Source organism: Canis lupus, chromosome 15, assembly GCF_048164855.1.
Source record: "Canis lupus baileyi chromosome 15, mCanLup2.hap1, whole genome shotgun sequence".
In the NCBI taxonomy this organism is placed as follows: Eukaryota; Metazoa; Chordata; class Mammalia; order Carnivora; family Canidae; genus Canis; species Canis lupus.
This window is the reverse complement of record NC_132852.1, coordinates 47,519,923-47,547,005: the sequence shown is the minus strand read 5'-3', so window position 1 is coordinate 47,547,005 and position 27,083 is coordinate 47,519,923. Positions and strand designations below refer to the sequence as shown.

Genomic DNA, 27,083 nt, shown 5'->3' with positions numbered 1-27,083 from the left:
GTGGCCTCACGGAATGGGGCTGTGGTCCAGGAGGTCTCCCGATGCCTGCTGTGGGCTGGGGGATGCCAGGGGTCGAGGGCTTCACTAGAGCTGCTGCGTTGATGGGACAGGCTGCAGCTGAGGGCAGGGGGCCCGGAGCAGAGCCTGGCGCTGGAGGGATGGAGTGAGGGAGCGGCTTCTCTTGCCCAGTCTCTGCCGTGTTTGCTCTTCTGAGCAGGCTTCCTTCCTCAGTCTACTGGGATTTCAATGTAATCTCTTTGCTTCCCGAAGCAGGCTGGGAAGGGGAGTGAGAGGCCCTGAGGGGAGGGCCTCAGATGCAGGTGTGGCCAGCTGTGGTCACGGGCCAGGGGGCTTGGCGGCGGGTGAGGATCCCTGGGAGGAGGAGAGGCAGAATGAGGCAGGTGGGGAAACTGAGTCCCCGGAAGAGGGATGGAGTCTCCTGTGCGGCAGGGCACCTCTGGAAAAGCCTAGATGTTTATTCCATTCTCTGAGAGGGAAGAAAACATCTGACCCCCAGAGAGAAGGAAGAAATCAGAAAATAGGACCGGGGGAAATGAGACGTTGTGTACCGATCTCTGTGAGGTCACGGGACTCCCGTCTGTCCAGGGGGGCGGGTTTTACGGCCGACCTGGAGGTTCCTCTTGGGGCCGTGTTGGGCAGTGGGATGCGGAGTGAGGCCTGGCCATCCTGGTTGAGGCCGGTGGCGTTTCCTCCCTGTGACCTCTGCTCGGTGAAGTGGGGGCACACGAGTGGGTGGACGGTGGGTGAAGGTTGCCGTGGTGGCCCGGGTGTCGTGGAGGTGATGCAGGCCCCTTGCCAGTGCTCCGGGAGCGAGTTTCCTGTGTAATGCCACTCCAGGCCTGGGCACAGGCTGCAGGGGCCCAGGGGCCAGGCAGGGTCTGTAGCACCAGGCCGCCTGCTGCCCGTGAGGAGGGTCTGCAGCCCCTTGTGCAGGGCAGCTCCTCACACCACCTGGGTGGGGTGATCGAGGACTCGCAGGGGAGTCCTGCTGCATCACACAGACCTGTCTCTCCTGTCCAGGAGCGGCTGCTTATGAGCCTTCTGCCCCGGTATGTTGCCATGGAGATGAAGGAGGACTTCCTGAAGCCCCCCCCCCCCCCCCCCCGAAAGGATTTTCCACAAGATTTACATCCAGCGGCATGACAATGTGAGGTAGGGCTGATGCGGCCAGGTGCTGGGCCTTGGGGAGCTCAGATGAAGATGATGGAGGTGGAGGTGGAGGCGGTGGATGTGGGGGGGAGGGGGGAGGGGGAAGTGGTGGAAGTGGTGGAGGAGGAGGGGAAGAGGTGGAAGAGGAGGAGGAGGAGATAGAGAAGGAGGTGGAAGAGGTGGAGGAGTGGAGGGGAGGCAGTACAGTTGGAGGAGGAGGGGAGGAGCGGAGGTGGAGAAGGGGGGGAAGGGGTGGAGAAAGAGGAGGTGGAGGAGGAGGGGGAAGGTGGAGGAGGTGGATGTTGAAGTGGTGGAGGTGATTGCCGGGGTGGGCATAATGGAGACAGTGAGGGTGATTGTGGGAAGTGATGGAAGTGGAGGTGATGGATACGGGGGCTGTGTTGGTTGGCGAGGAGGTGATTGAGATGGGAGGTGATGTGGGAGGTTGTAGAGGAGGTGGTGAGCGTAAGGGTGAGAGATAATGGAAGTGACAGTGATGGAAATGGGAGGTGCTGGTGGAGGTGGAGGTGATGCAGGAGGTGAGGAGTAAGTGTGCAGCGCAGGTAGTGGCAGAGGTGGGAGGCCTTGGGCAGGTGGGGGTGGAAGGCCTCAATGTGAGGGGAGGAGGGAGCGGGTGTGCGTCAGGAGGCCCAGGTGAGCACCTGCAGGCTTGGAAGCAGGTCCCATGGGGGGGGGGTGGCGAACTCTTTCTTGGGTGATAGGTGTCACAGCTGCTCTTTCCCGCTGTTCCTCACCTCCCATGTCCTGCGTGGGCTGGAGAGGGTTGGCACTGTGTCTCTGCACTGGTTTGGGTGGTGGCATTTGAGCTGGATCTTGGCCCACGTCAGGATAACAGCTGAGCAATATTCCACTTGGTGCCAGGGCCTGCGGTAGGGGTCCTCTTCCTCCCCCGTTCCTCTCATGGCAGCCCCAGGAGGTAGGGATTGTTCCCGTTTTACAGGTGACGAAACAGCTTGCCCCAGACACGCTCTGAGGTTTGCTTGTTTTTACAAATCCTATCACAAAGAATTTTATTCTACTACATCATACATTCCCTTTTCTCTCTTGCTCTCCCTCTTTTTTTTCCCTTCCTCTTTTTACTAGCTGCATTCTTTGTTGTATTACTTCTTTTAGGTTTCAAGTTTTTATATAAATTCGATGGTTAACATATAGCCATTATTACTTTCCAGGGTAGTATTTAGTGATCCATCACTTACACATAATGCTCAGTGCTCATCACAGGTGCCCTCCTTAATACCCACTCCCTCTCTCCCCTCGCCTCGGCAACCCTCAGCGTGTTCTCTGTAGCTAAGAATCTGTTTCCTGGTTTGCGTCTCTCTCATTTCTCTCCCTGTGTTCATCTGTTTCATTTCTTACATTCCATACATGAGTGAAATTATATGGTGTTTGTCTTTCTCTGACTGACTTATTTCACTGAGCATAATACGCTCTAGCTCCAACCAGGATGTTGCAAATGGCAGGATTTCATTCTTTTTGGATGGCCCAGTAGTATTCCATTGTATATATAGACCACATCTTTTTTGTTTTTGTTTTTACGTTTGCTTTTATTAAAATTCGATTTTCCACCATATAGTATAACATCCAGTGGTCGTCCAACCAAGTGCCCTCCTCAGTCACCCAGTTACCCCATCCCCCCACCCACCTCCCCTTCTGCAACCCTTTGTTTCTTTCCCAGAGTTAGGAGTCTCTCACGGTTTGTCTCCCTCTCTAATTTTACTCGCTCAGTTCCCCTCCTTTTCCTTAGAATCCCTTTCACTATTTCTTATATTCCACATATGAGTGAAACCATATGATGATTGTCCTTCTGCAGTTGACTTTTTCACTCCTCATAATACCTTCCAGTTCCATCCACATCGAAGCACATGGTGGGTATTTGTCCTTTCTGATGGCGGAGTAATATTCCATCGTATACATAGACCGCATCTTTACCCATTCGTCTGTTGAAGGACATCTCGGCTCCTTCCACAGTGTGGCTATTGTGGACATTTCTGCTAGAAACATCGGGGTGCAGGTGTCCCAGCGTTTCACAGCATCTGTATCTTTGGGGTAAATCCCCAGCAGTGCATTTGCTGGGCCGTAGGGTAGCTCTATTTTTAACTTCTTGGGGAGCCTCCACACAGTTTTCCAGTGTGGCTACACCAGTTCACGTTCCCACCAACAGTGCAGGAGGGTCCCCCTCTCTCTACATCCTCTCCAACGTGTGTTGTTTCCTGTCTTGTTAATTTTCACCAATCTCACTGGGGTGAGACCACATCTTTATCCATGCACGTTGATAAACATTTAGGCTTTCTTGATAGTTTGGCTATTATCGATATTATCTTCGGGGACAAGTTTTTCTTTTGCTGTGCGGAAGCAGCTCATCTTGATGAAGTCCCAGCGGTCCATTTCGCTCTTGTTTCTCTGGCCTTCGTGGCTGATGTCATTTGCAAGAATTTGCTGTGGCCCAGTTCAAGATGGGTGTTGTTGTCTGTGTTCTCCCGGAGGGTTTTGATGGAATCTTGTCTCACATTTACATCCTTCATGCGTTTTGAGTTTATCCTTGTGTTTGGTGTGAGAGGAATGGTCCAGTTTCATTCCTCTGCATGTGGCTGTCCAGTGTTCCCAGCAGCCTTTATCGAACAGACTGTCTTTTTTTTCCCCCGTGGATGGTCTTTCCTTCCTGGCCGAATCTTAGTTGCCCGTAGAGTTGAGGGTCCACTTCTGGATGCTCTACCCTGTTCCATTGATCCATGTGTCCGTTTTTGTGCCAGTACCACACCGTCTTGATGGTCACAGCTTTGTGGCACACCCTGAAATAGGGCATTGTGCTGCCCCCCCCCCCCCCGTAGTGGGTTTATTGGCTATAATTCCCGTGGCTGTTTGGGGTCTTTTCTGTTTCCACACAAGTCTTCCGATGATTTGTTCCAGCTCTCTGAAGAGAGTCTGTGGAATTTCTGACAGATTTTGCACTAGTTGTGTAAATTGCCCTGGGTCACGTTGACATTTTCCCCAATATTAATTCTTCCAACCCAGGAGCATGGAACCTTTTTCCATCTCTTTGTGTCTTCCTCAGTTTCTTTCAGACATGTGCTGCAATGTTTCGGGTAGAGATCCTTTACCCCTTTGGTTAGGTTTCTTTCTAGGTAGCTCATGCTTTTTATGGGTGCTGCGGTTGTATAAATGGGATTGACCCCTTCCTCAATGTCCCTTTCCTCGGTCTCATTGTTCACGTACAGAAACGCCACTGGTTTCTGGACCCTGAGTTTGTATCCCGCCACACTGCTTAACATGCTGTAGGTGTTCCAGCAATTTCGGGTGGAGTCTTTTGGGTTTTCTAGGTACGGTATCATGTCATCGGCGAAGAGGGAGAGTTTGACTTTTCCTTTGTGGGTTTGAATGCCTTTTATTTCTTTTCGTTGCCTGATTGCTGAGGCCGTGACGTCTCATACTATGTTGAGAATAGCAGCGGTGAGAGTGGACATCCCCGTCTCGTGCCTGGTCTTCGGGGAAAGGCTCCCGGTGTTTCCCCATTGGGAATGATAATTTGCCAGGGGCTTGTCGTAGATGGCTTTGAAGATGCTGAGGGACTTTCCCTCTATCTCTGTACACTGAAGCGTTTGGATCAGGAATGGATTTTGTCAAATGCTTTCTCTGCGTCTCTTGAGAGGATCATCTGGTTCTTGTTTTTTCTCTTGCAGATCTGATCAGTCACACGGAGTGCTTGCCGAGTGTTGAACCGGCCTTGCGTCCTGGGGATAAATGCCACCTGGTCACGGTGAGTAACTTCTCAATGTACCGTTGGATCCTATTGGCTCGTATCTTGTTGAGGACGTTTGCATCCGTGTTCATCGGGGACATCGCAGTATAATTCTCCTTTTGGGTGGAGTGGAGTCTTTGTCTGCTTTTGGACATAATGTGATGCTGGCCTCCAAGAACGAGTTTGGAAGCATTCCATCTCTTGTCTATCTTTCGGAACCGCTTGAGTAGAAATAGGTATGGTTTCTTCTTTAAACGTTTGATAGCATTCCCCAGGGAACCCATCTGGCCCTGGGCTCTTGTGTCTTAGCAGGTCTTTGATGATGACTGCTTCAGTTTCCTCCCTGGATATTGGCCTGTTCGGGTTTTCTGTGTCTTCCTGTTCCGGTTTTGGTAGTTTGTGGTTTTCAGGAAATGCGTCCGTTTCTGCTCGATTGCGCAATTTATTGGCGTGTAGCTGCTCAGGATGAGTTTTTAAGATCGTTTGTATTTCCTTGGTGGTGGTGGTGATCTCTCGTTTCTCATTCATGATTTTATTAATTGGAGTCTTTTCTCTCTTCTTTTTATAAGGCTGGCTTAATGGTTTTTCTCTCTCTAACTGGTTCTTTCAAAGATCCACCTCCTGGTTTGTGGATGTGTTTCCCTAGTTCCTCTGCTCTCTATTTCTTGGAGTTCTGCTCGAATTTTTATTAACTGTTGTCTTCTGCTGGGTGAAGGTTTCATTTGCCGTTCCTTCTCCAGCTCCTTTAGGTGCAAGGTTAGCTTGTGTATTTGAGTTCTTTCCAGTGTTTGGATGGACGCTTGTATTGCGATGTATTTCCCCTATCTGGGACCGCTTTTGCCGTATCCCAAAGATTTGGAACAGGTTGGTTGTATCTTCATTCTCGTTGGTTTTTGTGAATATTTTTAATTCTTCTCTAATGTACTGGTTGACCCTTTCGTCTTTTAGCAAGATGTTCCTTAACCTGCACGCGTGTGAAATCCTTGCAAACTTCTTCTAGTGGTTGAGTTCTAGTTTCAGAGCATTATGGTCTGAAAATACGCAGGGGACGATCCCAGTCTTTTGGTATCGATCACGACCTGATTTGTGACCCAGTATGTGGTCTCTTCTGGACAAAGTTCCACATGCACTTGAGAAGAATGTGAATTCAGTTGCATTTGGAGGTAAAGTTCTGTAAACATCTGTGTGATCCATGTGGTACACTGCATCCTTTCATGTGCTTGTTTCTTTGGAGATACTGTGCCTGGAAGATCTATCAATCCTAGAAAGTGCCGTGTTCGAGTTTCTAAGTAAAAGTGTCTTATTATCTAAGTATGTCTTAACTTTGCTTCACAACTGATTGATATCCGTGGCAGCTCCCACATTCGGGGCATAGATATCCACGATTGTTAGGTGGTCTTGTTGGACAGATCCTTTAAGTACAATCTAGTGACTGTTTGAGGTTTTCCACGTAGAGTGTCATGTCCTCTGTGATGAGTGAGAGTTTGACTTCTTGGCTGATCGGGATGCCTTTTCTCTCTGTTTCGGAATGTCACTGCGAAAGCTGGGACCGCTACTACTGTGCCGAACGACAGCGTTGAGGGTGGACACCCTGTCGTGTTCCTGACCTTAAGTTAAAAGCTCGAGGATTTTCCCAAGGAAGAGGACTTTCCCTCTGGGTCTTTTGGAGACGGGTTTTATGAGAATTGAGGTTTGTTCCCAGTATCCGTACCGGGCAGAAGGTTTTCATCACGAAAGGATGGTCTATTTGGTCAAGTGCTTTTTCTGCATCTGTTGAGAGAATCCTACGGTTGTCATCCTTTATTTGATTGACATGGAGAGGGAAGGAGGGACAGAGAAGCGGAGGGACAGACAGAAACAGGGAGGGGGACACAGACAGGGAGGGAGAGATCGGGGAGGGGAGGGAGAGAAGACAGCGAGATGGCGAGGGAGAGACCGAGACAAGGAGGGAGACTGAGGGAGGGAGGGAGAGAGCCAGACACGGAAGGAGAGTCAGAGAGACACGGAGGGAGAGACAGAGACAGAGAGGGAGACACCGAGAGACAGTGAGGAAGAGACAGAGAGACAGGGAGGGAGACCGAGACACAGTGAGGGGGACACAGAGACAAGATGGAGAGAACGAGACAGGGAGTGAGAGACCGGGAGACACGAAGGGAGACACACAGAGACTGGTGGAGAGATAGAGACGCAAAGAGAGACAGAGACACAGGGAGGGAGAGCCGGTGAGACAGGGAGCGAGAGTCAGAGAGAGGGGGGGAGAGAATGAGACGGGGGGCGGGGGGTGCGGGGACAGACCAAGATGGGGTGGCAGGGAGAGACAGACACAGAAACAGGGAAGGAGAGTCAGAGAGACAGGGACGGAGAGAGAGAGACGGTGAGGGAGAGACAGAAAGACAGGGAGGGAGAGGCAGGGAATCAGGTAGGGAGACGCCGAGAGACTGGGAGGGAGAGACCGAGACACAGAGAGGGTGACACAGAGACAAGGAGGGTGAGATCTAGACAGCGTGGGAGAGACAGAGAGGGAGGGAGACCGAGAGACAGGGAGGGAGAGACAGAGAGACAGGGAGGGACAGACCCAGAGACAGGGAGGGAGAGACCGAGAGACAAAGGGCTGCGAGGGGGAGGAGTGGTGGGACCTGTTCGCGGAGGGGGCTGGCGATGGGGCCTCCTACGGGTCAGGTCTCCTCCGGCGGCTCAGAGAGGGTGCGGGGCCCCTCCACCGGGGCTCAGGGAGGGTGCCGAGCCCATCCGGGTACGCTCAGAGGGGTTTGGATGCAGACACCATCCAGCGTCAGGGCACGGCCTTGGGGCGGTGGCTTGAGGGCCTGGGCTGCTGGGTCCCAGGAGCCCCCCCAAGGCCCTGGCTCTTCCTCCGCCCCCCGCCACCCTCCCCGCTCCCCGCTCTCAGGTCCCACCCTAAGTGCCCCAGCCTGGTCGGGAGCCCGCCCCCCGCCCTGGTCCCTATCAGGTGAGTACGGCTACCTCTGAAAGTTTTGCATTTTGAAAGCGTTCCCCTTTCTGCGCATCCTGTCCAACATTTGGTATTTCCTGTCTTGTTAATGTTCTCACCGCTGTGAGGTGGTTTCTCATTGTGGTTTTGATCTGTATTTCCCTGATGGCCAGTGATGCAGAGCATTGTCTCGCGTGCTTGTTGGCCATGTACGTCTAGGTCTTCCTCCGTGACTTTTCTGTTCGTGTCTTTTGCCCATTTTCAGATTGGATGGTTGGTCTCTTTGCTGTGGAGTTGCAGAGGTTCTTCAGCGATCTTGGATGCTGGCCCTTTATCTGACGGGGCATTTGCAAGTAGCTTCTCCCATTCTGGAGATTGTCTGTCGGTTTTGTTGAGTGTCTCTTTGGCTGTGCGGAAGCTTGTCATCCTGGTGAAGTCCCAATAGTTCATCTCTGCTTTTGTTTCTCTGGCCTTCATGGGTGTATCTTGCAAGAAGTTGCTGTGGCCAAGTTCAGGTAGGGCGTTGCCTGTGTTCTCCCCCAGGGTTTTGATGGAATCTCGTCTCACATTTACATCTTTCATCCATTCTGAGTTTATCTTTGTGTACGGTGTGAGACAGTGGTCCAGTTTCCCTCCTCTGCATGTGACTGTCCAGTATTCCCCTGGCATTTATGGAAGAGACTTGTCTTTTTTCCAGTGGATGGTCTCTCCTGCTTGGTCGAATGTATGGTCTTGACCATCGAGTTGATTCTGGATTCCTCTGGATTCCTCTTCTGTTCCATTGATGGATGTGTCTGTTTTTGTGCCTGTGCCCACTGTCTTGGTGAGCACAGCTTTGCAGCGCAACCTGAAATCCGGCATTGTGCTCCCCCCGCTGTGGTTTTCTTGGCACTATTCCCGTGGCCATTCAGGGTCCTTTCCAATTCCACAGAAATCTTCAGATGATCTGTTCCAGCTCTCTGAGGAGAGTCCGTGGTATTTTTGTTAGGGATTATGTTAATTGTGCAAATTGCCCTGGGTCACGTTGATGTTTTCCCAATATTCATTCTTCGTATCCATGAGCATGGAATAGTTTGCCATCTCTTTGTGTCTTGCTCAGTCTCTTTCAGACATGTTCTGTCGTTTTTCGGGTAGAGATCCTTTACCTCTTTGGTTAGGTTTATTCCTAGGTAGTGCATGATTTTGGGTGCCATCGTAAATGGAGATGACTCCTTAATTTCTCTTTCTTCAGTCTCATCGTTAGCATCTAGAAAGGCCACTGATTTCTGGGCATTGATTTTGTAGCCTGCCACACTGCCGAATTTGCTGTATGAGTTCTAGCAGTCTTGGGGTGGAGTCTTTTGGGTTTTCTAGGTGTACAGTATCATGTCATCTGCGAAAAGGGAGAGTTTGACTTCTTCTAGGCCGATTTGAATGCCTTCTATTTCTTTAGGTTGCCTGATTCCTGAAGCTACGACGTCTAGTGTTATGTTGAATAGCAGTGGTGAGAGTGGACATCCCTGTCTTGTTCCTGATCTTTTTCGGGGAAAGGCTCCCAGCGTTTGCCCCTTGGGAATGATAATTTGCCAGGAGGTTGTCGTAGATGGCTTTGAAGATGCTGAGGAATGTTCCCTCTATCCCTATACTCTGAAGCATTTGGATCAGGAGAGGATGCCATATTTTGTCAAATGCTTTCTCTGCATCTATTGAGAGGATCATCTGGTTCTTGTTTTTTCTCTTGCAGATCTGATCAGTCACACGGAGTGTTTGCCGAGTGTTGAACCAGCCTAGCGTCCCGGGGATAAATGCCACCTGGTCACGGTGAGTAACTTCTCAATGTACCGTTGGATCCTATTGGCTCGTATCTTGTTGACAACGTTTGCATCCGTGTTCATCGGGGACATCGGTCTATAACTCTCCTTTTTGGTGGGGTGGGGTCTTTGTCTGCTTCTGGACTTCAGGTGATGCTGGCCTCATAGAACGAGTTTGGAAGTATTCCATCTCCAGAAGCTTCAGGTGGCCTCACTGTAGTCTCTGTGGCGGGCTCTTGTTTTGGTTCAGGATGTAGCTCGGTGGCCAGAGTCGTTCGCTCCACTGAGGCAGGTGGCTGCTCCGGCATGTGCGGGAACCCGATAGCATGCACCTGGGCGTGCTCTTCCTCCAGGGTGGCCACGGGTACCGGTAGCTCTTGCATGTCGGAACAGTGAGTCAGAGGTGTTACCACCACGTGCATTGGTTTGGTCTCAGCAGCTGGCTTCTCGGCTCGAGCCGTGACCAGCTCGATCACCTCTGGCTCTGAAGCTTTAGCAGGCCCCGAGGTAGGAGCTGGGGCCGGTTGTTGAGGTGGTTCAGGATATTGCACAGGGCAGACACTAGTTGCTGCACTGAGCTGGGTGGCCGCTCCGGCATGTGGCGGACCCTGATAGCATGTGCCGGGACATGATGTCACAAGGGTGGCCAAGATTGCAGGTGGGTCCTCCTTGTCGGGAGAGTGAATCAGAGGTGTGACCACCTCGTGCATTGGCTTGGTCTCAGCAGCTGACATCTGCGCTCTGGCCAAGCACTCAGCACCGACAGCCCTGCCCAGCTCGATCACCTCAGGCCCAGAAGCTTCATCAGGCCCCACCTTCGGAGCTGGGGTGGGTTGCTGCCGTGGTTCATGATGTTGCTCAGGGGCCGAAGCTGGAGCTGCACTGAGGCAGGTGACTCCTTTGGCATGGCATGCCGGGGACATTGATAGTGGGTGCCCGGGGGAGCTCTTCTTGCAGGGTGGCCAAGTGTGCAGGTGGCTCCTCCAGGTCGGGACAGTGAATCAGACGTGTGACTGCCATGTAAATTGGCTTGGCCTCCGCAGCTGGCATCTCGGCTCGGGCCAAGCACTCAGCACCAACTGCCATGCCCGGCTCGAACTGCTCAGGCCCATAAGCTTCAGTTCGCCCCAGTGTAATAGCTCTGGCAGGCTCTTGATTTCATTTAGGATGTTGCTCAGTGCCCGAAGTAGGTTGCTCCACTGAGGCAGGTGGCTGCTCCGTCATGTGGGGGATCCCGATAGCATGCCCCTTGGCGTGCTCTTCTTCCAGGGTGGCCGTGGGTACAGGTACTTTTTCACATTTGAAATACCTTATTGCCTATTTGCTTATGTTAAAAAAAATAACTGTGTCCAAGACTTAAAGATTCTTATTTACTGATGCATTTAAATCTTTCTCATAATGATCTATGGCATTTAATGTAGTAGGGAAATTGTTCATATCGGTGCCTCCGGCAACTTTTCCTTCTGTACTTGTGGTGTTCCTGTTTCTATCATTCGGATATCTTTTGAAAAACAATGACATTCTTTAGAACCCTGAAGATTTACCTGGTGTTTTGTTTTGTTTGTTTTTTTTTTTTAGTGTCATACATTTCCATTTATTGGACCTACTGAATCCATCAGTTAAATGTTTGCTTATTTTACATAAAGCGCCCGTTTTCTTTTTCTTGAATTTTTAATTTTTTATTGGAGTTTAGTTTGTCCACATATAGCGCAACACCCAGTGCTCATCCCGCCAAGAGCCCCCCTCATTGCCCATCACCCAGTCACCCCACCCCCTCCACCCACTTCCCCTTCCACTACCCCTTGTTTGTTTCCCAGAGTTAGGTGTCTCCTGTTTTGTCACCCTCACTGATACTTTCACTCATTTTCTCTGCTTTGCCTTTATTCCCTTTCACTAATTTTTATATTTCCCAAATGAATGAGACCATATAATGTCTGTCCCTTTCCGATTGACTGTTTTTACTCAGCATAATAGCCGGGACAGCTGCACCCCAATGTTTTTGGTAGCAATGTCCATAATAGGCAAACTGTGGAAGGAGCCTCGGTGTCCATCGAAATATGATGGATCAGGAAGCTGTGGTGTGGCGGGCAGTCGTGGCGGCTCACCTAAAGAAACGAGCGTACGAGGAATTCACTAAGGTGGTCCAGCAACAACAGGAGGAAATTGCAACCAAGAAACTGCGATTGACAAAACCAAGTAAATCTCAGCACTCCACGTAGATCGGTGTAAAGCTCCCTCCCCAGTGGATGCTTTGCAGTATCTACTCCAGTTTGCCAGAAAGCCTGTTGAAGCAGAAAGTGTGGAAGGAGTAGTCAGGATTCTCCTGGAACATTGTTACAAGGAGAATGATCCATCTGTGAGACTGAAAATTGCATCATTGTTGGGTTTATTATCAAAGCCTGCAGCGTTTTCACCAGAGTGCATTATGGATGATGCCATTAACATCCTGCAGAATGAAAAGTCTCATCAAGTCCTTGCTCAACTGTTGGACACCTTGCTTGCAATTGGCGCCAAACTCCCAGAGAATCAAGCTATCCACATGGGATTAGTTGATGTAGCCTGCAAACACCTCACAGATACGTCTCCTGGTGTAAGAAATAAGTGCCTGCAATTACTTGGCAATCTTGGCTCTTTGGAGACAAGTGTCACAAAAGATGGAGAAGGCCTAGCTGTCAGAGATGTCCAGAAGATTATAGGGGATTACTTCAGTGACCAAGACCCACGTGTCAGAAGAGCAGCTATAAAAGCCATGTTGCAGCTTCATGAAAGAGGACTGAAATTACACCAAGCAATTTATAATCAGGCCTGTAAATTGTTGTCTGATGACTGTGAACAAGTGCGCAGTGCTGCAGTCCAACTTATCTGGGCTATCAGTCAGCTCTATCCTGAAAGCACTGTCCCCATTCCTTCTTCTAATGAAGAAATTCGCTTAGTTGATGATGCATTTGGAGCAATTTGTCCCATGGTCAGTGATGGCTCCTGGGTGGTTCGAGTTCAGGCTGCAAAGCTATTGGGCTCGATGGAACAATTCAGTTTTCATATCTTGGAGCAGACGCTCGACAAGAAGCTCATGTCAGATCTCAGGAGAAAACGCACTACACGTGAACGTGCTGAGGAACTTTACAGGTCAGAAGAGTTTTCCAGTGGCAGAAAGTGGGGAGGTGATGCTCCCAAAGAAGAAATAGATACAGGAGCTGTGAACTTGATGGAGTCAGGAGCTTGTGGAGCCTTTGTTCCTGGATTGGAAGATGAGATGTATGAGGTCCGCATCGCTGCTGTGGAGGCTCTCTGCATGCTGGCCCAATCTTCACCTTCTTTTGCGGAGAAGTGCCGCCCTGATTTCCCGGTGGACATGTTTAATGATGAAATTGAGGAAGTACGTCTGCAGTCCATACACAGCATGAGAAAAATTTCTAAAAACATCACTCTCCGAGAGGATCAGCTTGGCAGTGTCCTGGCTGTGTTAGAGGATTCGTCCAGAGATATTCGAGAGGCTGGCTCTTCACGAACTTTTATGCTGTACTAATGTTTCGACTAAAGAAGGGATTCATCTCGCACTGGTGGAGCTGCTGAAAAATTTAACCAAGTCCCCTACTGATAGGGACTCTATATGGAAGTGCTTGAAGTTTCTGGGAAGTCGGCATCCAACCCTGGTGCTTCCCTTGGTGCCAGAGCGCCTGAGCACCCATCCATTTTTTGACCCAGCTGAACCAGACATGGATGACCCAGCTTACATTGCAGTTTTGGTTCTTATTTTTAATGCTGCTACAACCTGTCCAACAATGCCAGCACTGTTCTCAGATCATACCTTCAGACATTATGCCTACCTCCGAGACAGTCTTTCTCATCTTGTTCCTGCCTTAAGGTTATCAGGTAGAGAACTAGTGTCATCGGCCGTTTCTCCCGGTATTGCGCCCCATGAGGACCCGTCCCATCAGTTCCTGCAGCAGAGCCCTGAAAGGGTGTACAGTCTTCAGAGCACCGGGCCCCTCAGGGAACCCAGAAGCTGCTGGAGTTCACCATCCGGGATCTGCAAAGACTTGGAGAACTTCAGTCTGAACTAGCAGGAGTTGCTGACTTCTCGGCTACCTATCTTCGGTGTCAGCTTCTTCTCATCAAGGCCTTGCAAGGAAAGCTGTGGAATGTGGCTGCCCCTTTATATTTGAAGCAGAGTGACTTGGCCTCCGCAGCAGCAAAACCAGATCATGGAAGAGACCTACAAAATGGAGTTCATGTACAGTGGTGTGGAGAAGAAACAGGTGGTGATTATACATCCCATGAGGCTGCAGGCCAAAGCCTTGCAACTTACAGTAACAGCACGGACTACTCGAGGAGTTGACCCCTTATTTGGGATGTGTGAAAACTTTTTACAGGAAGTGGACTTTTTTCAGAGGTGTTTTATTGCTGATTTGCCCCCACCTACAGGACAGCTTTGTGGACAAACTTCTTGACCTTATGCCCCGACTCATGACATCCAAGCCTGTGGAAGTGGTCAAAATTCGACAGACCATGCTGAGGCAGAGTACTCCTTGCACCTCCCCCTTCCAGAGCAGATCCACACACTTCAGCCACCATCATTGAGCCAGCAGGCGAGGGAGACAACCCTTTGCGGTTTACGTCTGGATTGGTTGTGGCCCAGGATGTCGATGCGACCCTGGAACATGTGCAGGACCCTGAGAGTGCTGTGAAGGTCCAGGTCTTCTATCCAGATGGCCAGGCTCAGATGATTCATCCTAAGCCGGCAGACTTGCGGAATCCTGGCCCACCCAGGGCGCCACCGGCTTATCACTCAGGTGTACCTCTCCCATACTGCCTGGACAGAACCATGCCCGGTGGAAGTGAGGCTGCTACCGGCCTACAACTCCAATTCCCGCATTCCAAAATCCCCCTGGATTGAAGGTGGCAAAGTGTCCCCCCAGGTGGAAACCAGCATGGAGGGCACCATCCCCTTCAGCAAGTCTGTGAACGTTTACATAATGCCCAAACCCGCAAGGCGCTGAGTCACAAGCATTGTGTAGAGCTGAAGCTGAGAAAGACCTTCTTAGGTAGCAGAGTGAGCCCGAAGCCTAGAGCACTTCACCTGGAGCCGGCGTATGGGCATGAGCACCATCACCCTTATCGTCTCATCTGGTATCAAACACAAAATAAATTATTTTGCATTAAAAAATCAAAAACCTTCAAGTCCACACCTCTTCCTTCCCTGACTCCCCCCACCACCTCTATAAAGTTGAGAAAACAACAACAAGAACAACAACAGAAGAAGGTGTGGTCTTACAGCTTACAATGGAATATTACTCAGCCATTAGAAACGACAAAGGCCGTGAAAGTAGAGTGACGTTTGGTTCTACTTGTTGGGTTGATGTTGTTGTACATGTGTGTGCAGCCAACCAGCAGTGCTCGGTATGTACCAGATCATCTACTAAGAAGGGTCTTTTACTCAAAACCAGGAAAGAGGAAAGAGAAAGAACTAGTTTCGAGAGCTTTTTGATTTGGAAAAAGCATTCCAAAAATCACGATTTTCATTATACAGTAAGGGAGTAGCTTCCTTTCTGTGTTCATTCTCGTGAGGATTAACGATAGAGGGAGTCCTGTGAAATGAAGACCACTTTGTATTCCAATTTACTTCCTGGAATTTCTTAATTGTTTCCTTTTTTTTTGGTTTTTACTGACATTCAAAAACTGAAAAACTTCTGGCTCATAACTTTGTTGCATTTCTAGGTCCCTGCAGCAACAAAAGGAAATCGTCCTATTAGGACTAGAAGTTTAAGTGAGTCCTAAAGTATTGGAAGAAAATTCTAAAATATACATTGAGGTTCTACAAGGAAAAGATTGAGTTTATTTTTTTTAATTTTTTATTTATTTATGATAGTCACAGAGAGAGAGAGAGAGAGGCAGAGACACAGGCAGAGGGAGAAGCAGGCTTCATGCACCGGGAGCGCAACGTGCGAATCGATCCCGGGTCTCCAGAATCACGCCCTGGGCCAAAGGCAGGCGCCAAACCGCTGTGCCACCCAGGGATCCCCAAGATTGAGTTTAAACAAAAGAGCCTGAGCTAATTCTTCCAGAAGGTTTGTTACCTTGAATTCAGAGCCCTTTTACGAGTATATAGAAAAATAAGTAGTCCCACAGTGTCAGTCGATTCATGTATTAATGAGATGAGAGCTAACATTAATGAAACTAACTCTAAAGTAGTTGACTGCCAAGCTGATTGTTAAATTGGTTATTATGGAAACAGGAGAACCAACTCACACACTTAGAAATGAGGTCCCAGACTGGAAGCACTGGGAAATGTAGCTGCTCATAATCTAAGTTAAATAATTCCTTGACAATCTGAGTAGATCTATATCAACATGGCGGTCTTATATGTAATTTAGGGTGTTTAGTAGGAAATTATCGAATGGACTTCATGATTCCCTAGAGCTCATTTTGAGAGGTGCTAGTGAATCAGGAGGGGAAAAAAATGAATGCTCAAAAAAGTCCTATTTCCATCTTATACATTTGGGGAAACTGTAAGAATATGTCCAAAGAATCTTGGTCTTCAATAGTTTTATATACAGTAATAACTAACACCATAAAATAGCACTTATTTAGATAGAATTGATGGTAGACGTGGCAGTACTACATCCTTTTCTACAATGTCTGAGCGTTTGTAGTACTTCAGACCTTTCTATCAGGCGTCAACATTAAATATTGAATACCTCTAGAAAGTGTGAAAATAATTTTGTCTTTGGAAGTAGTTAACGTGAAGTTTTTCCGTGTGTCCCATTGGACTTTTCTAGTGATGATCCTCCTAGGATGCTTTATCAGTAGGTGTCTGGATTTTATGGACTAAAAAACTGATATTTTCTTTTACAGTTGAAATTAAATCATCTTTATACTTAATTTTCTATGTCCTCTCATAGCAAAAAGTAAGCAAAATATGCCAAGACAAAGAATGATGGTCCCCCCACCAAACCTTGAGCATAACCGTTAAGGAACAAGAACTGTCGGAGATCTATGTGTGTGTATCTGTACGTACATCCATGCATACATGGCAAAATTTAACAGAAATCACAATTCCAACATCGTCTGTGGTTTATGTCACAGCTCTTCTCTGTCGTCAGCCTCTGTTTTTCTCTTTGGGCTTTCGTTGAAAAATACTCGGCCTCATGTCTTTCGCTCTGAGACTTTAACTGTAATCCTTGAATTCTTAATTTCAGTTCAGAAACCCTAGTCTTAGAACTCATGAGTCTCCAGATTTCCATGACTGTCACCAAAAGTTGAAAATCCTATAGGTTTGCCCTTTTTTTTTTTTAAACTAAAGACTTAAAGAAAAGAAAAAAAATGCTTCTTTCTGTTTTGACAAATATGAGGAAGAAAGTGCAATCAGGAATACAGGTGGAAGCAACTCCTTCCGTAGCCTCCCCTTGTACCTTTAAAAGAGCTTTGTCATGTGGTTAATGATGGAGAACGTTGATAACATGCATTGTATATGTCTGCTGTCCGCAAAGTGTATTGTGTGACCGAGCGTGGGGGATGCCGAGTGCGCGCTGGGAAGCAGCCCGAAGCGTCCTGGGGCCCCGCTCATCCAAGTCGATGCTCTGATGACATCATCATGACAGGTGGCACCCGCGCTGCCGTGTTCACTGACCATCGCGGCCTCGGGACCTGGGAAGTCACAGGGGATCTGGGGCAGAGGCGTGTGGGGATTCTGGCTGCCCGTGTGCATCTGGATGCGCTGCTGCAGCAGGGCCACGTTCGGGACCCTCTTCTGGCAGATGGGGCACGAGTGCCGCATCTCTATGGACGTGTTGGTCCGGGGAACCCCGAGGTGCATCTTCAGGTTGCCCTTGGTGGACAAGGCCCGACCCCAGATCTTGCCCTGGAATGGCCTCTCCCCAGTGTGGGGCCGTAATGCCTCTCCAGGGAGCTTTGGCAGCTCAAGACCCGGTGGCAAATGAGACATTCGTTGGGGTCGGTGGTGGCCTTGTCAATGTTCCCCACCAGCTGCTGTAATTTCAGGGTCTCCGACCCGGCTCCGGGGTCCCACTCCCTTGGAAACCACCAACCCTCGGGGAAGTGTGGCTTGCTCCCACCCCCCCAGACAGTAGGGACCCGTCCTCACTTTCTGGGGTAGGCCCGGGCTGCAGGTCATTGGGCAGCGGGCCGCCCAGGAGGTCCTTGGGGTTAGTCCCTGAAGAGAGATTCTGAGGTAGCCCTAGACCGGGGGTCCCTGTTACAAGGACAGGTTTGCTGTCTAAAGAGAGACTCGATTCATCTACCGGGATGGCTACAGAGAGTGCATAGGGAATGCCATGGCCTGCCGACGCTTTGTCCTGGAACTTGGGAAAGAGCTGGGGGTGGGCCTCCCCTGGGGATGTCCATGCAAGTGCACTTGAGGTTGCCCTGGGTGGTGAACCGGCGGCCACAGACAGAGCCCACGAAGGGTCTCTCTCCGGTATGGGAGCGGAGGTGGATCTGCAGGGAGCTATGGGCCCCCAAAGCCCTGCTACAGTACTTAGGCTTGTGCTTGCAGAGGACGGCCTGTCTGGGTTTGGCCTGCCCCAGGGACACGTTCGGCGGCTTCCCCTTCCCTTTCCTGGACGGGTCTAACGCCTCGGTGGAGGAAGGGCTCTGGAGGAGCACAGAGCCCGGGGCCTGAGGTAGTAAAGCACGGGGAAGGCGCGACCTGGCGTTGGCAGCACCCTCGTCCGTTGGGCTCCAGGGCAAGGGCGCAGCCCGGGGAGCTGCGGGGAAGGGGTGTTCGCGTGAGGCAGCTGGGCTGGTGTCGGGCGACCGGAGACAGGCCCTGGCTGCCGACTTGCTGGTCGCAGAAAGCTGCGGGTCCCTGCTCGGCCCAGGGTCTGGAGGGGGTCACCCCCGAGTGGAGGGCGCGCAGGCCCACGTGCTCCCCGGCGGCGGAGGCCTCGGGAGCGGGATGTGCTGCAGCTGCGGCTGCTGCGGACGCAGGATCTGCTCCGGCCCGGGGGCTGCTGGCGCCGGGCGCTGCGCCCGCTCACCCGCACCCTGTGCCCCGCGGGGCTCGCAATGACCAGGTGGCGGCCGCTTTGCCTTTGGGTAGTAGCTTCCGTCCTGGGGCGCGCTCGGCAGGCGGTCTCGGCCTTCAGGTCTACGACACACTCGCCCCGGCTTGTCCTTGAGCGCCCCGGCCGCCGCCCCCTCCCTGGGACCCTCCGCACCCCCTGGGCCGGCGGCGGCGGCTGAGCGCGCCCGGGGACTCTGCCCAGCCCGGCCCCTGCCGTGGGTCATGTGCGCACAGCTGGGGCAGTGCGATTTGTCTCGTGTCCTAGGAACCCCGAGAAGCTGGAGAGCTCTGCACAGCATTTCTCACAGCTGCGAGTCTCCTCCCGACGAGTCCTGTGTGCAGTCCTTCGGTCCCGGGGGTGTCACTGGGCCCCGTCCTCCTACGAGTTGACGCGCTGGGGTTCCACCTGCCTGCGCCTCGAGGCTGTGCGAGCATCGGGCAGCCGGGAGGGCCTCGGTTATTTGCCCACTCCGCCACAAATTCCTGGAGTTCTTTGCTCATATTTTAATAAACAAAACAGGGTAATGGGGAAGGGAGGGAAAATAAAATAAGAAATCAGAGAGGGAGAAAAAAACATAAGCGATTCTTAACTCTAGGAAACAAACTGAATCTGCTGGAGGGGAGGTGGGTGGGGGGATGGGGTAACTGGGTGATGGGCGTCAAGGAGGGCTCGTGATGTAATGAGCATTGGGTGTTACATGCACCTGATGAATCACTGATCTCTACCCCTGAAATTCATAATATGCTATATGTTAATTAATTGAATTTAAATAAAATTATAAAGAAGAAAGCAAGCAACATGAGATCCAGAATGAGCTGCTGCATGCATGTTTAAGTGACTGATTAGTGAGTAGTAGGTCTACCTTCAATGTCATACATTCAAGTTCATGAGCTGAAGTAAGGATCATTTTTTACCTTGGAATTTAGGAGCTTTTTACAACCATGTGAATAGATATTCTAGACGTTTAGAAAATTTAATTTGGTTCTGGGAATTTACATGGTTTGTCTGAGTTTACTTCACCCCAATGAAAATAATGCATACTCTGTAAACATACTGTACCTTCTCTAGATTCTCTTCTTTGAACCCTACTGCCTCAACCTCTAGTATTAACGCTCTTTGGGGCCTACTTAGAGCCTAAACTCCACCAGAATAATATTGTCTTTATGAGGTCCTTTTGAGGATTAAGAGATAGATTACAGGAAGCAATTCTATGACAAAGTCAAAGTATATGTATAAATCAAAAGCATATTCATGCAAATGGATCACAATGCTTTTTCAACTAATCACTGTGGTGTGACATTTTGAACAATATGAAGTAAGTTAATAAAGCTCTCGAGTGAAACATCTTGATATTTTATAAGGCTGCATGCTTATTATAAAGCTGACCCTTTGGTTATTACAAACAAGAGCAAGTATCTATCTTTGACAATATGTTGATGAACACAAAACTTGAACAAGATGTATACATATGTTTTCCAAATTTGAAATTAAACAAAAGGAAAAAAATAAATTGAAAAAGTATGAATGCTCAGGTGAGACCTACTAGTATCACCTTTGAAAAGGAATGTACAATTAAAATAGGTGAATAGGGCAGCCCGGGTGGCTCAGTGGTTTAGCGCTGCCTTCAGCCCAGGGCATGATCCTGGAGACCCAGGATTGAGTCCCACATTGGGTTCCCTGAATGGAGGTTGCTTCTCCCTCTGCCTGTGTCTCTGACCCCCATTTCTCTCCCTCTCTGTCTCTCTGTCTCTCATAAATAAAATCTTTAAAAATAAAATAAATGAAATGAAATGAAATAAAATAGGTTGAATGATGTCACCTAAAATGCTAGTGTAAGTAACTCTGACACACCATCCCTTCATGAAGGCAATGATCAAGCTGACAAAAACTATTGGAATCGACTTTTTCTGACTTCTAAAAAACACAAAACCTGGGGAAGGGCTTAAAAGAAAAAAAGAAAAAGGTACTGAATTTCAGTAAAACAGTCTTTATGAGATTTTAACTTAACCACCTACCATGCCACACTCCCCAGCTCTGTGGTCACCATGAGGACAGTGGTCTACTTTCCTGGGACAGTGTGCTCATGCCAGCAAGACTGATTATTCTCAGAGAATTGTGGTTGTGTATTCTGACCTCCTTGGGGACTCCAAGAAGCACTGACTCAGGGTCTTTCATTTGTTTGAGGCAGTTTCAAACTGCCTCAGAGCTTTTAGGAGCTCCTGGGTGACACTGCCAAGAGCATGTCAGTGAACATACTAGCCACACCTGTCTGGGCAAGGGGCCAACCAGAGAGGCCAGAGGCAGGCAGACCGAAACACCTGGGAAGGAAGATGCTGGGGATTATCAAGGGACGAAGGACACCGAAAATCTGCTGTGTGCCAGGCAATCCAAGGGCCATGCTGATGCCCGTGGCTGGACATATTCTTAGAAAACCCTTGAGAGGACCACATGAGTTTGCCTTCAGCACCAGGGCAACAGCAAGGGAAGGGAAGACAGAGTTAACTCCCTGCCTGCGCCCTGTGGGGCAGAGCGCAGCGCAGGGGCGTCTGCAGTGACTAGCAGAGTGCTTCGTGGTGGCTTGGCTCCCGGCATTTAAGGGGCTCTCTCTCAAATCACACGGTGACCGCTAGGCTAACAGAAGAGACTTCAGGGCACTCATAACAAAGACCCTTTACAAAAAGTTGAGAAAAACATTAAACAAGTAACACCATCCACACAAGTTGTAAACAAACAAATAAAACCCAGAAAAGGCAGAAGAGTGCCGTTTGCAAAATTACCACGCTGTGATATTCAAAATGTCAATATTCAACAACAGAGGATGGCAGTCACTCAAAGAAAGGAAGTACCGTTCATGGGAGTGGGCAGAGATTGGTAATGAAACTGAGGACCATGCTCCTAAGGAAGTGGCTTTAAAAGAACTATTTCAGTGATGCTTAAGAAATGAAACCTGGGGGTGGGGAGCGCCTAGGTGGCTCAGTTGGTAAATTGACTCTTGATTTTGGCTCAGGTCATGAGATCGAGCCCTCCATGGGCTCCATGCTTAGTGTGGAGCCTGCTTAAGATTCTCTCTTCCTCTTTTCCTTCTCTCCCTCCTAAAAAATGAAACCAGAAAGGATTCAATTTTACCAAATCAAGAGTTTCAATACATCGTGATAGATTTTAAAATGGAGTTAAAAATTCTGGAGTTGAAAAGTACAATAGTTGAAATGAAAAAAATCTATATAAGAAGAGGGTTCTAGCATTGGATTTGGTCAAGAGGAAAACTAATCCATGAACATAAAGACAAATCATTTGAAATGATCAGTCAAGGTTTATGGATGAGCCAAAGATGATCTTTGCATAGCAGACCTCTGTTTATTTTTTCACAGCAGGCAGAGACCTTGAACTCAAAAAACCACTGTTACCAACCTCAAATTTTTACACACTGAATTGATTTAAACATAGCCCAGATTGGTAGAGGTTAAGCCATTTATAGCTTAGCCATATCTTCTGTGCATATCCTGTGAATCACCACCTGAATCTACTAACAGTAGATAAGATAAATCATGAATATTAGTGTCTCTAAGATCCTGTCATCCATTCATAATTCCCTGGCTCAGAGACTCCATATCCCGATGCGAGACATCATCTCCCTAAGTAAGCCCTTCTTCAATCCCTCTCCTCTGGGGAGTTTCTTTTCTATCCTAGCTTTCTGGGTGGTGGCCCTATACTGTTGCCACTGAAAGATATCCTGTGAGGGACCTCTCCATTCAATTAAGCTGTGAGCGTGCCATCCAAATAAGTCTCGTTGTGTGATTATATAATTATACATTATCAGCCCTATGCTGAAGTCCCTTGATCTCAGTACAACTGCCCAACACACATCCATGGGTCAGTGGAGATAATCCTACCAGAACGGGGCCTCCTCTGAGAAGGGAGTGTGTGCATAAATCTTAGGGGTCCTAGCACTAGCAGAGGCCCCAGGACTGGCCCCTTCCTTCCTGGAGACACCCTGTGCGATTCCTGGCTGAGCCACCAGATGGGTCTCTAATAAAGTGGTTTCCCAGAATTACAGTTCAATACAACTAGAGCTTGGGAGTAGGACAGGTATTGCCTTAGTCAGACAATAGAATTGTTTGCTCATCATCCTCACACATGACTGGACAGAGTGTTTCTACCCTAACTGTACCATAGAATCATTGGAGGAGATTTTTTTTTAAATGATGTATCAGTTTCAACCAGGGATGTGCTCATTTACTTGGTCTCTAGCCCATGGTTTTAGGATTTTGCTAGTTTGGCAAGAGTACAGGTCAGCTCAGGACTCCTTGGAGTATTTCCCCTTGATGTTTAAGTTCAGTACTGGTTTTGGTTGAGGGAAAACACTTCCAAGGCTTGGGGCCGCAGCACGGGAATCCCTAGGGAAATCGCCTCTGTGAGAATGTGTATTTCACTCGGGGAAAGTACTTTGCACTAATTATTTAAACAAAACAAAACAGCTTAAGTGATGCCTGATAGGGCTCCAGTGGGATAAATACCTAAACCTATTTTCTGGTCTGTGGGGGTGGGGTGGTGAACAGCCATGGTGCTATCTGAGGTGACTGGAGGATGCATAACTCAGGAATTACCTTAATAATAATATATAGACTGTGGTCACAAAATAAACTCTTTCTCCTACTCTTAGCTCAATTCAGAAGTTTGGAGGCAAAATGCAAAGAGATTTCTGGAGACTGAGAGAGAAAAGCTGCCTCTCTGGCACCAGGTTGCTTCCAGTAGCAGAGACCTAGGCTGAGGGCCACCAGAAATCTTTACTGGGTATCTTTGATAGTGCCTGTCTGACCCCGTATGACCAGGGCCATGACCTTCTGAGAAACCTGGCAAGTGGGGCTGAAGGTCACCATTGTGCCACCGCCAGGGCCTTAAGGCAGACAGACCATGGTGATGGGAAGTTGGACTAAGTGGAGCTGAGTTGTATGGAAGGGGCCTTTGGAGAAAGGGGAGACTCAGAGTCCTGATGAGTCTCTAACCCACATGCCCGGAAGTACAGACCGGGATCTACAAAGAGAACACTAGAATACCAACATTTAGCTTCTTTAGCAAGAGGTTTTATTTTTCAAATATTTTTCGGTGTTGATCTATAGTAAAAGTTAAAACTTCTTTAAAAAATTTTACTTTTAATATTACCAGATCATTTCACATTCCTATATTTTTGCCACATTTTTTCAAAAACTAAAGGATCAAAGGTTATCCTCTGCATAAGTGCTAAAAAGTGCTTTATTTTTTTAAAAGTTTTATTTCTAAGTAATCCCCACACCCAAGGTGGGGCTCGAAGCCACAACCCTGAGACAAAGAATCACATGCACCACCACCGGAGCCAGCCAGGCACCCCAACAGTTAGATCTTACTTATTTTTAATTAATTTATTTTTTGTTGGAGTTCAATTTGCCAACATATAGCATAACACCCAGTGCTCAACCCATCAAGTGCCCCCCTCAGTGCCCGTCACCCAGTCATCCTGTCACCGCCCGCCTACCTCCCTTTTCACCACCCCTTGTTCGTTTCCCAGAGTTAGGAGTCTCTCATGTTCTGTCTCCCTCTCTGATATTTCCCACTCATTTTCTCTTTCCCCTTTATTTCCTTTCACTATCTTTTATATTCCCCAAATGAATGAGACCATATAATGTTTGTCCTTCTCTGATTGACTCACTTCACTCAGCATCATACCCTCCAGTTCCATCCACGTCGAAGCAAATGGTGGTTAATTGTCATTTCTAATGGCTGAGGAATATTCCATTGTTTTTTTTTTAAGATTTTATTTATTTATTCATGATAGTCACACAGAGAGAGACAGAGAGGCAGAGACACAGGCAGAGGGAGAAGCAGGCTCGATGCACCGGGAGCCCGACATGGGATTCGATCCCGGGTCTCCAGGATCGCGCCCCGGGCCAAAGGCAGGCGCCAAACCGCTGCGCCACCCAGGGATCCCAGAATATTCCATTGTATCCAGAGACCACATCTTTATCCATTCATCTTTCGGTGGACACCGAGGCTCCTTTCACAGTTTGGATCTTGTGGACATTGCTGCTAGAAACATCGGGGTGCAGGTGTCCCGGGGTTTCCCTGCATCTGTATCTTTGGGGTAAATCCCCAGCAGGGCAATTACTGGGTCATAGGGCAGATCCATTGTTAAATCTTTGAGGACCCTCCACACAGTTTCCCAGAGTGGCTGCACCAGGCCACATTCCCACCAACAGTGCAGGAGGGTTCCCCTTTCTGCACATCCTGTCCAACATTTGTTGTTTCCTGTCTGGCCAATGTTGCCCATTCTCACCGCTGTGAGGTGGGATCTCGTTGTGGTTTTGATCTGTATTTCCCTGATGGAAATACAGTGATGCGGAGCATTTTCTCATGGGCTTGTTGGCCACGTCTACGTCTTGCTCTGTGCCATTTCGGTTCGTGTCTTTTGCCCATTTCCAGATTGGATTGTTGGTTTCTCTGCTGTTGAGTTGAATAGGTTCTTTAGAGATCTTGGATGCTGTCCCTTTATCCGACGGGTCATTTGTACAACGGTTCTCCCATTCTGGAGATTGTCTGTTGGTTTTGTTGAGTGTCTCTTTGGCTGTGCGGACGCTTCTCATCCTGGTGAAGTCCCAATAGTTCATCTCTGCTTTTGTTTCTCTTGCCTTCATGGGTGTATCTTGCAAGAAGTTGCTGTGGCCAAGTTCGGGAAGGGCATTGCCTGTGTTCTCCCCCAGGGTTTTGATGGAATCTTGTCTCACATTTACATCTTTCATCCATTCTGAGTTTATCTTTGTGTCTGGTGTGAGACAGTGGTCCAGTTTCCCTCTTCCGCATGTGGCTGTCCAGTATTCCCCTGACATTTATGGAAGAGACTTGTCTTTTTTCCAGTGGATGGTCTCTCCTGCTTGGTCAAATATATGGTCTTGACCGTCGAGTTGAGGGTCCACTTCTGGATTCCTCTTCTGTTCCATTGATGGATGTGTCTGTAGTTCTGCCTGTACCACACTGTCTTGGTGAGCACAGCTTGGCAGCGCAACCTGAAATCCGGCATTGTGCTGCCCCCCGCTCTGGTTTTCTTGGCTACTATTCCCGTGGCCATTCGGGGTCCTTTCTGATTCCACACAAATCTTCAGATGATCTGTTCCAGCTCTCTGAAGAGAGTCCGTGGTATTTTTGATAGGGATTGCATTCATTGTGTAAATTGCCCTGGGTCACATTGACATTTTCCCAATATTCATTCTTCGGATCCATGAGCATGGAATATTTTTCCATCTCTTTGTGTCTTCCTCAGTCTCTTTCAGACATGTTCTGTCGTTTTTCGGGTAGAGATCCTTTACCTCTTTGGTTAGGTTTATTCCTAGGTAGTGCATGCTTTTGGGTGCCATCGTAAATGGAGTTGACTCCTTAATTTCTCTTTCTTCAGTCTCATCGTTAGCGTCTAGAAAGGCCACTGATTTCTGGGCATTGATTTTGTAGCCTGCCACACTGCCGAATTTGCTGTATGAGTTCTAGCAGTCTTGGGGTGGAGTCTTTTGGGTTTTCTAGGTGTACGGTATCATGTCATCTGCAAAGAAGGAGAGTTTGACTTCTTCTAGGCCAATTTGAATGCCTTCTATTTCTTTTTGTTGCCTGATTCCTGAAGCTACGACGTCTAGTGTTATGTTGAATAGCAGTGGTGAGAGTGGACATCCCTGTCTCGTTCCTGATCTTCTTCGGGGAAAGGCTCCCAGTGTTTGCCCCTTGGGAATGATAATTTGCTGTGGGCTTTTCGTAGATGGCTTTGAAGATGCTGAGGAACGTTCCCTCTATCCCTATACTCTGAAGCATTTGGATCAGGAGTGGATGCCGTATTTTGTCAAATGCTTTCTCTGCGTCTCTTGAGAGGATCATCTGGTTCTTGTTTTTTCTCTTGCAGATCTGATCAGTCACACGGAGTGTTTGCCGAGTGTTGAACCAGCCTTGCGTCCCGGGGTAAAGGCCACCTGGTCACAGTGAGTAACTTCTCAATTTACCGTTGGATCCTATTGGCTCGTATCTTGTTGAGAATGTTTGCATCCATGTTCATCGGGGACATTGGTCTATAATTCTCCTTTTTGATGGGGTCTTTGTCCGGTTTTGGACTTAAGGTGATGCTGGCCTCATAGAACGAGTTTGGAAGTATTCCATCTCTTTCTTTCAGAACAGCTTTAGTAGAATAGGTACGGTTCCTTCTTTCAATGTTTGATAGCATTCCCCTGGGAAGCCATCTGGCCCTGGACTTTTGTGTCTTGGGAGGTTTCTGATGATGACTGCTTCAATTTCCTCCCGGGTTATCGGCCTGTTCCGGTTTTCTATTTCTTTCTGTTCCAGTTTTGGTAGTTTGTGGTTTTCCAGAAATGTGTCCATTTCTTCTA

At 48.7% G+C, this 27,083-nt stretch overlaps 1 protein-coding gene, 1 long non-coding RNA gene and 1 pseudogene across 2 annotated transcripts; 2 read left to right on the top strand and 1 right to left on the bottom strand.

Moving 5' to 3' along the window:
• The first annotated feature begins 1,120 nt into the window (after positions 1-1,120).
• On the top strand, positions 1,121-11,020 carry LOC140605094 (uncharacterized). The gene is made up of 3 exons (XR_012007844.1): positions 1,121-1,173; positions 4,869-4,945; positions 9,601-11,020. It is a non-coding gene; the product is annotated as an uncharacterized lncRNA (long non-coding RNA).
• Positions 11,021-11,694: 674 nt separating this feature from the next.
• On the top strand, positions 11,695-15,505 carry LOC140605093 (integrator complex subunit 4 pseudogene; annotated as a pseudogene).
• A 64-nt stretch (positions 15,506-15,569) lies between these two features.
• LOC140604515 (sal-like protein 4) lies at positions 15,570-18,916 on the bottom strand. The gene is given in 5 exon segments (XM_072775750.1): positions 15,570-17,557; positions 17,560-17,682; positions 17,685-18,016; positions 18,018-18,494; positions 18,552-18,916. Coding segments are annotated over 5 exon segments (1,773 nt in total). The 3' UTR covers positions 15,570-17,081.
• Between the last annotated feature and the right edge of the window lie 8,167 nt (positions 18,917-27,083).